This window comes from Carlito syrichta, unplaced genomic scaffold, assembly GCF_000164805.1.
Source record: "Carlito syrichta isolate Samal-C Ts95f unplaced genomic scaffold, Tarsius_syrichta-2.0.1 Scaffold309093, whole genome shotgun sequence".
Taxonomy (NCBI): Eukaryota; Metazoa; Chordata; class Mammalia; order Primates; family Tarsiidae; genus Carlito; species Carlito syrichta.
In genome coordinates this window covers 954,807-967,438 of record NW_007253189.1, presented here as the reverse complement: position 1 = coordinate 967,438, position 12,632 = coordinate 954,807, and the positions used below count along the sequence as shown (strand labels likewise).

The 12,632-nt window shown below is 37.6% G+C and overlaps 1 protein-coding gene across 3 annotated transcripts in view; it reads left to right on the top strand.

The window, feature by feature from the left end:
* Positions 1–12,632, top strand: part of ANKRD42 (ankyrin repeat domain 42) — an 86,038-nt gene that overhangs the window by 41,801 nt on the left and 31,605 nt on the right. For all 3 annotated transcript variants that reach the window (XM_021716927.1, XM_021716928.1, XM_021716929.1), the window contains exons 6-7: positions 7,039–7,239; positions 11,919–12,044. In XM_021716927.1, coding sequence (XP_021572602.1) covers positions 7,039–7,239; positions 11,919–12,044 — 327 coding nt within the window. The remainder of the gene's footprint in view (positions 1–7,038; positions 7,240–11,918; positions 12,045–12,632) is intronic.

Below are 12,632 nucleotides of genomic sequence, written 5' to 3'. Positions count from 1 at the left end.
GAGCCCTGGGTGCCTAAACCTAAGTCTCCCCTCAGACTGACTTTCACTCACCTACCAGTACACACCCACTCATGTAGAGAGTATGGACACTTGCTTTTGTGGAGACTCTCACACTCTAATCTGTTCCTTGTTCATCTTGCCTCCTGTCCCTCTTTTTCATTTTTTCCCCTTCTGTTTTTTCAGATAACCTATCTTTGAGCTCACTGATTTTTTCCTCTGCTTGATTCATTCTGCCATTGAGAGTCTCATGTCTAAATTTACTTTTTTAAAATATTATTTATTTACTTTTGGGATTGGGTCTTGCTCTGTCACCCTGGTTAGAGTGCAGTGGCATGATTTATAGCTCACTGTAGGTTCAAGAGATCATTCCACTTTAGCCTCCTGAGTAGCTGGAGCTACAGGTGTGCACCACCATGCCTGGCTAATGTTTTAAAAAAAATTTTTTTGTAGAGATGAGGTCTTACAATGTTGCCCACATATCTTGATCATCTGGCCTCAAGTGATTATATTGCTTCAGCCTCCCAAAGTGTTGGGCTTACAAGCATCAGCCACTCTGCCTGGCCTCAGTTCTAAGATGTGTTTGATTTTCAAACAATTATTTTAATCTCTTTGTTGAGTTTCTCTGATATATTGTTGAATTGCTTTTCTTTATCTTGGAGATCACTGAGTTTCTTTAAAACTGCTATTTTGAATTCTTGGTCTGAGAGCTCACATATTGCCATCTTGTTAGAGTCAGTCATTAGTTTCTTGCTTTGTTTGGGGAGGTCATAGATCCCTGTTTGCTGTTTTTTCTTGTGGAGATACGTCTATGTCTTTGCATTGAGAGATTAGTTATTTATTCCAGCCTTCTCTGTCTGTCTTTTGTTTGTTTTTGTTTTGAGTTGGGGTTTCACTCTGTTGCCCAGGCTGGAGTAAAGTGGCATGATCACAGCTCACTGCAACCTTGACCTCCCGGGTTCAGGCAATCCTTCTGCCTCAGCCTCTTGAGTAACTGGGACTACAGGTGTACTCCACCACACCCAGCTATTTTAAAATTTTTTCTTGTTGGGTTGACATCTTTCTATGTTGCCCAGGCTAGTCTCTAACTCCTGGGCTCAAGCAATACTCCTGCCCTGGCCTCCCAAAATGTTGAGATTACAGGTATGAGCCACTGAGCCTGGCCTATTTGGTTTTTATGGGCTGCGTTTGCATAAAGATTCTTTGTAATTTGCCTGTTGATTTTCTTTCTTTTCTTTTCTCTTCTGTCCTTCCTGGTAGGTTGCTACCTTCTTTTTGACACTGAATGATGCCTTATACTCAGATTTGCCTCGGATCTTGTAAACCATTAGAGCAGTGCCCATGCCAGGATTGGGGAGGTACCAAAGAAGATATTCTGGCAGTATGGGAAGGCTTGCTAGGAGTTTGTGCCCAGGGCACTTGTGGAATGACCCTTCTAGGGCTTGATCCTGCTGAATAGCTACTCTGATTAGTGTTTTTGTTAGCCAAGCTACAGAACAGAGTTATTAGGACTGGGGTTGGTAGTCCACCCTCTCTCCTTTGTCAATGGCTGTCCTCAGGGATATTTCTCTCTTTAGTCACTCCCATCACTTTCCATTGGTTGAATTAGGGACAGACCTCCTGTCATGGAACCCAAGATCACGGTGGGGAAACTGCTTGTCCACCTCAGCCTCACTTTTTCCAGTGGAAAAAGGAAACTGTGAGTTGTGGGGAAATTTTTCATGAGGTTGGCCCTGGGCTGTTTGAGGGAAGGGACACTTCAGATATAGAAGTCCAATTCTTTTACTGTCTGCTCAGAGTTATTTTCACTTCTCTGTGCCCCCAGGAACTGTCTCAACCTCATATTTGAATTCTGGGATATTGATGATGATAATCCCAGTGCAGTATATTTGATTTTGATTTTCTGTGGTGTGGAGTGAAGCCAGTTTGCTTCTAAACTGCCGTTTTGGAGCTAGAAGTCCTCTAAAAAATTAATTTGACATACATTTATTGAGCACATACTGTTGAGCACATACCAATTCCTCTTCTAGGTGCTGGGGATATCATAGCAAGTAATGCAGGCAAAGTCTTGCCTTCATGTGGTGAGGGTGTGTTTGGATAAATATAAAGTAGGAAAGTGGAGGAGAGAGTGTTAGAGGGGATGAAGTTTAAAATAGGTGGTCAAGAAAGCCTTCACTGAGGAAGTGTCAATTGAGAAAACACTTGAAGGAGTTGAGGAAGCAGATCTTGTGGATATACTGGGGGAGGAACATATCAGGAAGAGGTAACAGCAAATGTTACCTCTTGAGGCAGGGGTGTGCATAGTGTGTTTGAGTAATAGCAAGTCAGTGTAGTTCCAACAAAAATGAGGAGGTGGATATTAGACGATGATGTTGGGGAGGTAAAAGGAGCCATTGGAGGCTTCTTTCTTTCTTATCAGCCTCACTATGTTGCCCAGACTGGACTTAAACTCCTGAGTTCAAATGATCCTCCTGCCTCTGCCTCCTGAGTACCTGCAACTGCAAGTGTACGCTACTGTGCCCACCTTCACTGGAGGGTTTTGATCATAGGATATGACATGATCTGACAAGTTTAAGAGGATCATTTGGCTATTATTTTTTTTTTTCTTTATTTCAATAGCTTTAGGGGGTACAAATAGCTTTTGGTTACATTGTTGCATTGTATTGTGGCGAAGAAGTCTGGACATTAAGCATACCCATCACTCCCACCTATGTACATTGTATCTGATAAGTGATTTTTTTTTGTCCCTTCATCCTTTCCATCTCCCCCTTCTAAGTCTCCAGTGTCCGTTATACTTTTCTCTATGCCTTTGGAGATCCTTAGTTTAGCTCTCACTTGTAAGAGTGAACAGACAGTGTTTAGTTTTCTGTTACTGTGTTAGTTCACTTAAAATGATGTTCTCCAATTCCATCTAAGTTGCTGCAAAACACATTATTTCATTCTTTTTGATGGCTGAAAAGTATTTCATGGTATATATCTACATACACCACATTTTCCTTATCCACTGATTGGTTGATGGACATTTACGTTGATTCCACATCTTTGCAATTGTGCTGCAGTGAACATGCGGGTGAAGGTGTCTTTTTTATATATTGATCTCTGTTCCTTTGGGTAGATACCTAGTAGTAGGCTTGCTGGATCAAGTGGTAGTTCTGCTTTTAGTTGTTTAGGAAATCTCCATACCACTTCCCATAGAGGTCGTACTAAATTATACTCCCACCAATAGTGTATACGTGTTTCCTTTTCTCTGCATCGGTGCCAACATCTATTGTTTTTGAGTTTTTAAATAATGGCTTTTCATCTCATTTTTGTTGGAACTACACTGACTTGCTATTACTCAAACACACCATTTTGACTTGTGTAAGGTGGTATCTCATTGTGGTTTTAATTGGCATTTCCCTGATGATGAGTGATGCCGAGCCTTTTTTCATGTGTTTGCTGGCCATTTTTATATCTTCTTTTGAAAGATGTCTGTTCATGTTATTTGTCCACTTTTTAATGGGGTTATTTGCTTTTTTCTTTCTGATTTGTTTGAGTTCTTTGTAGCTTCTGGATATTAGTCCTTTGTCAGATGTATAGTTTGTGAATATCTTCTCCCATTCTGTAGGTTGCCTGTTTGCTCTGTTGATTATTTCTTTTGCTGTGAAGAAGTTTTTTAGTTTAATTAAATCTTATTTATTTATTTTGTTTTTGTTGCATTTACTTTTAGGGTTTTAACCCTAAAGTCTTTGCCTAAACCAATGTTCAAAAGAGTTTTTCCACCGGGCTCGGTGGCTCAGCCTGTAATCCCGTGCCTTTGGGAGGCTGAGGTGAGTGGATTGCCTGAGCCCGCGGGTTCGAGACCCGCCTGGGCAGCGAGACCTCATCTCTACAATAAATCAAAAAATCAGCCGGGCATGGTAGTGCATGCCTGTAATTCCGGCTACTTGGAAGGCTGAGGCGGAAGGATCGCCGGAGCCCAGCAGGTTGAGGCTGCGGTGGCCGGGAGTGGCCACTGCACTCCAGTCTGGGCAACAGAGTGAGACTCCAACTCAAAAAAAAAAAAAAAAGAGTTTTTCCTAGGTTTTCTTCTAGAATTTTTATGGTTTCAAGTCTGACATTTATCTGTAATCCATCTTGAATTAATTTTTATATATGGTGAGAGATAGGGTTTGCGTTTCATTTTTCTGCATATAGCTATCCAGTTTTCCCTTCACCGTTTGTTGAATAGGGTGTCCTTTCCCTCATGTTATGTTTTTGTCTGCTTTGTCTAAGATCAGTGGTAGGTATTTGAGTTTATTTCTGGATTCTCTATTCTATTCCATTGGTCCATTGTTTGCTATTTTGGTTACTACAGCCTGTAGTATATATATAATTTGAAGTCAGGTAATGTGATGCCTCCAGCTTTGTTCTTTTTGCTCAGGATTACTTTGGTTATTCTGGTTCTTTTTTGGTTCCATATGAATTTTAGGATAGTCTTTTCTAATTCTGGTAAAATGATATGGGTAGTTTGATAGAGATTGCATTAAATCTGTAGATTATTCTGGGTAATATGGTCATTTTAACAATGTTGATTCTTCTAATCCATGAGCGTGGATGTTTCTCCATTTGTTTGTGTACTCTAGTTTCTTCTGTCAGTGTTTTGTAGTTCTTGTAGAGATCTTTCACTTCCTTGGTTAAATATATTACTAGGTATTTTTGCTTTTTGGCTGCTATTGTAAATGGAATTGAGTTCTTGATTTGATTCTCAGCTTGGCTGCTATTGGTGTGTGGCAGTGTTACTGATTTGTGTGTGTTGATTTTGTATTTTTAAACTTTACTGAATTCAGTTATCAAATTTAGGAGCCTTTTGGAGGGATATTGGATTCTCTAGTTATAAAATCATATTGTCAGCATACAGAGACCATTTGATTTCTTCTTTTCCAATTTGGAAACTGTTTATTTCTTTCTTGCCTGATTGCTCTGGCTAGGATTTCTAATACTACATTGAATAGTAGTGGTGAAAGTGGACATTCTTACTTTTTTCCAGTTCTGAGGGGAAACCTGTTCAACTTTTCTCCATTCAGAATGACATTGGCTGTGGTCAGTTGACTATTATGTTTATAGTAGACTGCAAGGAGGGTGTGGCTGTGGCAAGGGCAAAAATAGGAAGAGCATTTGGGAGTCAAATGCAGTAATTTGGTTTGAACCAGTGTGGAGGCAGCAAAGATAGAAGTAATCAGATTCTGTGTATATTTTGAAGGAACCAATAGGATATCTTGATGGAGTAGATGTAGGGAGTGGCAAAAAGGAAGTCAAGAATGTCTTCAAGGTTTGTGGCCTGCACAACATGATTTCCATTAACTAAGATGGGGAGACTATGAAAGGAAAATGTTTGTGAGGAGGATAAGGAGTTCAGCTTTTGACATAAAAGTTAGAAATCCTTGTAAGACATTTAAATGAGTATGACGAGTAAGCAGTTAGAAGAATTTAAAGTTTTGGGGTAGGGCCAGGGAAGTAGAATTAGTGGGAGGGACAGCTGATGGGAGGATAGAATGGTGTATGCCAGCAACTTATTTTCTGGATAGTGGAACTTCTTGTTTTTCCTGAGTTTTCCTGGTCACTTGGACACTGCCCTATATCTCCATAGTCAAGGTTTGTGTATTAATTGCACTTATTTCCCAAGTGTTCACTTCTAAGGAGGTGTAAAGACTCTCTTGGTCTTTGTAATCATTGCTTCTAAGCTTATAACAACTTCTGACCCTTTCCTTTCTTTCTTTTTTGTTCCCCCCTGAAGGTTTTGAGTTTTGGCTGTCCCTCAGTTTGATCCATTATACTTTATCCTTTCTTATTTGTTTCTTTAATCCTTTATGACTTTAAAAAATACCTTTTTTATTATCTTCAGGGATTTAGGCTGGAAATGGTGAGATCAGTGTGTGTGCTAAGTCTGCACAGTTTTCACGTAGTCTCTTGTTTATGTTGAAAATAATAAATTATTATAGAAGAGTTAACATGCATAGTGATAAAAATATAATTCATATTTTTATAGTGACTATTATTTATTTCTTCCTCATTTCCACAATATTACATTTTATTTATTAATTTTACTTGCATAATAAACTTTAAATCTTGTAATTAAATGTTATATAATTGAGATTTTACTTTCTAAGATAATTTTCTGGGGTCTCCTGTTTGGTAACCTTCATCTGGTTTCTCTGTACTCACATTCGGTATAACTGTTCAACCATTTACTGCTTTGGCTTGACTAGAAGTCTGACTATGTAAAGAGATACATGCTGGAAAAAAGGTCTGTTCTTGCTAAGGGAAAGTCATCTAGGACAGGGATAGTCATCTCCCTATGAGGAATAGAGCTAATGTGTTGTTTCTTTTTTCAAGTTATTTAATTTTAATTTTAAAATTAAATTCTGCTGGGTGGAGTGGCTCTCAACTTGTAATTCTAACTACTCAGGGACTGAGGCAGTAGGATCACTTAAGAGAGGAGTTCCAGACTAGCCTGGGCAATGTAGCAAGACTTTATCTCCAAAAACAAATTTTTTTAAAAAGTTGGGTAAGGTGGCACATGCCTATAGTTCCAGCTACTTGGAATGCTGAGGTGAAAGGATCATTTGAGGTTACAGTGAGCTGTGATTGCACCACTGTACTCCAGCCTAAGCAACAGAACAAGACCCTGTCCCTAAAAAATGAATAAATAAAATTAAAATTAAAATATAGGCTGGGCATGGTGGCTTAGCCTGTAATTCCAGCACTTTGGGAGGCCAAGGTGAGAGGATTGCCTGAGCCCAGGGGTTCGAGACCAACCTGGGCAACTTGGTGAGATCTCGTTTCTACAATAAAGCACAACACCTAGCTGGGTGTGGTGGTGTGCGTCTGTAGTTCCAGCTACTTGAAAGACTGAGGTGGAAGAATTGCATGAGCCCAGCGGGTCAAGGCTGCAGTAGCCATGAGCATGCCGCTGCACTCCAGCCTGGTTGACAAGAATGAGACTCCAACTAAAAAAAATTAAATTAAATTAAAACATAATAAAAAATAAAATTAAATTATTATTTTTTTTCTTACTTGTAGTTCACTTAGCAGCCATGGAAGGCCACCTTCATTGTTTTAAATTCCTGTTCAGTAGAATGAGCAGTGGAACACAAGCTTTAAAAGCCTTCAATGATAATGGAGAAAATGTATTGGACCTGGCCCAGAGGTTCTTTAAGCAGAACATTTTACAGTTTATCCAGTGGACTGAGAATGAAGGAAGTGATCCAGAGCATCAGGAAAGTAAGTAATTCAGCTGATATGTTTAGCATTTGAGAATGATGGTAATAATAAAAGAAGTATGATCAATAGAATATGAAATGAAGGTATAAGACAAATGCTATATATCTAATATAATATGTATAATATTATATTAAAATTGATACATATCATTGTCTATATATTCATCCAGATTCCTTTTTTTTTTGAGTTGGAGTCTCACGCTGTCGCATAGGCTGGAGTGCAGTGGCATGCTCATTGCCACTGCAACCTCTACCTGCTGGGCTCAGGTGATCCTTCCACCTCAGCCTTCCAAGTAACCAAATCTACAGGCGTGTGCTACCATGACCGGATAATTTTTTTTAAAAAATTTATTGTAGAGATGAGATCTCACCAAGTTGCCCAGGCTGTTCTCAAACCCATGACTCAAGCAATCCTCTCACCTTGGCCTCCCAAAGTGCTGGGATTACAGGCTTGAGCCACCACACTCGGCCTCATCCAGATTCTTTATTATGAAATAACTTAGACAAAAATATGTAGAGATAAACATAATGAACACTGTGTCGCTAAACTTAAGAAGGAAATATTATAGAGTTGAAGTCCTTTAGGTCTCTCTTCCTAATATCATTACTTATTCTTCCTCCTCAAGGATAAACTATTATTTTGGATTTATCATTCCATTCTGTAGTTTTATATTTCAGTTATATATATTCACAAAAATATATATTATTGTTTTGTGTGCTAGAGTAAAAGGCTAAAATCCTTTAACACAGAAATCCTAAAAATTTGGGGGCTTAAATGATATAGAAATTTATTTCTGATAAGAACAAATACTACACTTGATCTTAGCCAAAAGCCTGAGAAGCGATTTATTTCTTGAAAATTTATTTCTTGTATTTGAAAGCCTAGATTAGAGAGTGAATTTGTTCCATGTAGTCATTCAGGAACCTGCTATCTTCCTAGCTCTCTTTAGTTGTTGCTAATCCAGCAGGGCTTGAGGAGGAAACAGGGTATATACCTAGGACCAGATTTTTCTGAGGTAGAATTTGCACTTACCACTTTTGGCAACATTACACTGGCAGGAGTTTACTCAAATGGCCATACATAGCTGCGAGGAAGCCTACATAATTTATTACCTAGCTGGGAAGCCTCATCACAGCTGCCGTCTTACTATTGAAGGAGGGAGATTTTGGTGACTAACTAACAATCTTTAAAACTTCTTTTGACACTTTATAAAAATGGAGGAAGCCTACGTAATTTATTACCTAGCTGGGAAGCCTCATCACAGCTGCAGTCTTACTATTGAAGGAGGGAGATTTTGGTGGACAATTAACAATCTTTAAAACTTCTTTTGACACTTTATAAAAATGGCATTAAAAAGTACATATCCTTTAATTTGCTTTTTTCACAAAGTATTATATTTTTGAGATTATTAGGTTAATAGCTGTATCCTAGTTTATTATTTTATTTCTTTTATTCCATTCTATGAAAACAATTATTCTCCATTTCACATTTCAGTTCTTTACAATTTTTCATTATAAAATTGATGTGGTAATAGATATTCTTATGCATATCTGTTTATGTACATGTGCAAAATTTTTTTTTTTCGTTTTGAGGCAGTGTCTGACTCTGCTACCCAGGTTACTGCAGTGGCATGATCATACTTCACTGCAACCTTGAACTCCTGGACTCAAGAAATCATTTTACCTCAGCCTCCCAAGTAGGTGGGGCTACAGGCCTGTGCCATCACACCCAGCTAATTTTTTTTTTTTTTTTTTTTTAGAGACAGGGTCTTGCTGTGGTGTCCAGACTGATCTCAAGGTCCTGGGCTCAAGCAATGCTCCTGCCTTGGCCTCCCTAAGTGCTGAGATTACAGGTGTAAGCCACCACACCCAGCCAAATAATTTCTTTAAAGAAGTGCTTCCCTGTCTTTTTCACATGTAGCTGATTTAGAAAATGCTAATTTTTGTGTGACACACTAGGATCATAGGATGAGACTTCTTAAGGTTCTGCCTATCTTCTCTGAAGACTCAGAATTAAAGAATTCAGCTTTATTAGTAACAAAGTACCTTAATAAATAGTTGGAAAATTCTACTTTAGGTTTTACTTGGTGGGATGTGCCCATATTCAGTTATCAAAGGAATTGCTAATTTTTCATCCAAGTGATTGTAGAAATTTATTTCCATCAGCAATATTGAGTGAGGTTTTAGAGAAACACAATATTCAGTATTGTTAGACTCTAAAACTTTGGTTGGGTATGAAAGGTTTAATTTGTATTTTGATTTGCATTTTCTTGATTACTAATGTGGTTGAATATCTTTTTATAAAGTTATTGACGAGTCTAGTTTTCTATTAATTGCCTGTCTCTTCTTCCCTTTTAAAAATTGTTTTTTAACCTTTCCTAAATAATTTTTTGTAAGTTCTCTTCATATTCTTGATACTAATCATTTATTGATTTTATCTAATACAGATATATTCCCTCAAATGAAGTTTGTTTTTTCACTTTGTGTTATCCTTAAAAATTATATTTATTAGTGTATAATTTACTTATAATAAACTGCATTATTTAAAGTGTGCAATTTGATGCATTTAGACATTTTCTCTTATTCAGAAGCTTGCCTTTTTGCTTTTTGAGCAGTGTCTTATAAAGAGCAAAAGTTTTAAATTTTGGTGAAGTGCAATTTTTTTTAAGGGTGGTATTTTTAGTCCTATTTAGGAATCATTTGCTTATTCCAAGCAAGATATTCTCCTGTGTTTTCTTCTGGAAATTTTATAGTTTAAAATTTTTCATTTAGATATTTGACCTATATTGAATTAAGTTTTGTATATGCTGTTGAATTTAAAATTAAAAAGATTTTTTTTACATGTTGTTGTTCCAGCACCATTTTGGGGAAAGGCTCCCCTTTACTAATTGAAATGTCTTGGGAACTTTGTCAAAAACCAGTTGACTTAAATGTGTGTATCTATTCTTGCTGGCCTTTGTTTTTTATCTCACTGCTCTATATGTCAGTTTTCCATTTCTATACTGCCTTGATTACTGAGGCCTTATAGTAAGTCTTAAAATGAGATTGTTTAAGTCTTTCAGCTTTGTTCTTTTAAAAGTATTCTTTGGTTCTTCTAGGTTGTTTCTTTCCATATATAAAAATGAGAATAACTATAACTTAGATTTGTTACAAGGGTTAAATGGGGCTGTTCTTATGAGCTTACTACTGTGCCTAGCATTTAGTAAGGGCTCAATATATATGTAGTTATTAAAGACATTTTATCAAGCATCTGCTATGTACTAGGCACCAGGTAAAGTACTTTCGTGTGTGTGTGTGTGTACATATATATTATATTTGGTCAGTCCTCCAAAAATGGTTCCATATCTGCAGATTTAATCAACTACAATGGAAAATATTTGGAGGAAAAGAACAATAAAAAAATTACAACAATAAAAATACTACAAATTAAAAAAATACAGTATGATAACTATTTACATAGCATTTATATTGTATTAGATATTATAAGTAATCTAGAGATAGTTTAAAGTATATGGGAAGATGTAATAGGTTATGTGCATATATTATACAATTTTATATAAGAAACTTGAGCATCCACAGATTTTGGTATCTTGGGGGTCCTTGAACCAGTTCGTTGAGATTACCAAGGGATGACTGTATATGTGCCTGCACACACACTCTTCTTATCTGTTTCTAATATATATATATTAGAGTTGGAGTCTCACTCTGTCGCCCAGACTGGAGTGCAGTGGCTGCTCCTGCCCACCGCAGCCTCGACCTGCTGGGCTCCAGTGATCCTTCCGCCTCAGCCTTCCAAGTAGCCAGAATTACAGGCATGTGCTACCACGCCCAGCAGATTTTTTTTTGATTTATTGTAGAGATGAGGTCTCGCTGCCCAGGCAGGTCTCAAACCCGTGGGCTCAGGCAATCCACTCACCTCAGCCTCCCAAAGGCGCGGGATTACAGGCTGAGCCACCGAGCCCGGCTCTAGTATATTTTGTTATCTTTACTTCCTTGCAAGCCGAGAGGGAGTAGTCTGTGAAAATGCAGTTCTTGACACCAAGTGTGTCTTCACATAAAGGGTTGAAAATGTTCATCCCCTTGTGTTTTGTGGAGGCATGGGAGGGGGAAGAGAATACAGCTAAGAATAGTTCTGGTACAAAGCTGTGTTATCCTAAAAAACACTAATTATTACTAATTGTTTAGAACAATTAGTAATAATCTTAGTTTATGATTCTCTCTCTGTTTTATTTTTCTTTTCTTTTTTTTTGAGTTGGAATCTCACTCTGTTACCCAGACTGGAGTGCAGTGGCCGCTCCCAGCCACTGCAGCCTCGACCTGCTGGTCTCTCGCGATCCTTCCACCTCAGCCTTCCGAGTAGCTGGAATTACAGGCATGCGCTACCACGCCCGACTAATTTTTGATTTATTGTAGAGATGAGGTCTCGCCAAGTTGCCCAGGTGGGTCTTGAACCCGCGGGCTCAGGCAATCAACTCACCTCGGCCTCCCAAAGCGCTGGATTACAGACTGAGCCACCAAGCCCGGCCTGTAATCCTCTTTTTATTGCTTGTTATCAGCTGAACTCTTTCCGGTATAACAGGCTCATACTTGAGGTAATGTTGACATCTGAAATATGACCGCTTAAGGCAGGGAAAAGAATAAACTCATGTGTTTACTGAAATGCTGAATTTTTATTTATAGCTTTAGCATTTCCAGGTCATGTTGCTGCCTTTAAGGGTGATTTGGAAATGCTTAAGAAATTAGTAGAAGATGGAGTAATCAATATTAATGAGCGTGCCGATAATGGATCAACTCCTATGCATAAAGGTGAGTTATTATGAGTCTGGCTTCATTTTTAGTTCTGATGCAATTGCTGTTGAGTTATTCATTTTTAAAGTAATTATGTATCGAAAACACATGAAGCATAAAGGTTTTTTCTGATGCCCTAGTGGATATCAGTCTGCATTACATGATATAACAAATGCCTATTTTTCAATTAAGTGTAATATACCTTTTATGATGCCAGATAGTCACGCATTATAACATTTGAGGGTAATTGCAATACAATTTCTGTTGTGACATTGTCATGTTAGTGAAAATATGAAATATATTGCTAGAGAAGTTTTTTAGGATAACATTTTAAAAATACCTATTCATACTAAAACAAACAATATCTCTTGAAAAAAGTTGCAACAGAATTTTTTTTAGATCTTCTGTACTGCAAAAATGTTTTTTACATAGAAATATCAAAGAGCATTCAATTTGAACACATTTTTATGATATATGCCACTTTTCTCTGCATTCTCTTTCCTTCCATGTATAATTCTATAATATTGATCAGTGTATTTGGTTTTTAATCAGACTTTGTCAAATTATCGACTTAGTGTTTAGATTCTAGGAATTATGCTTGCCAGT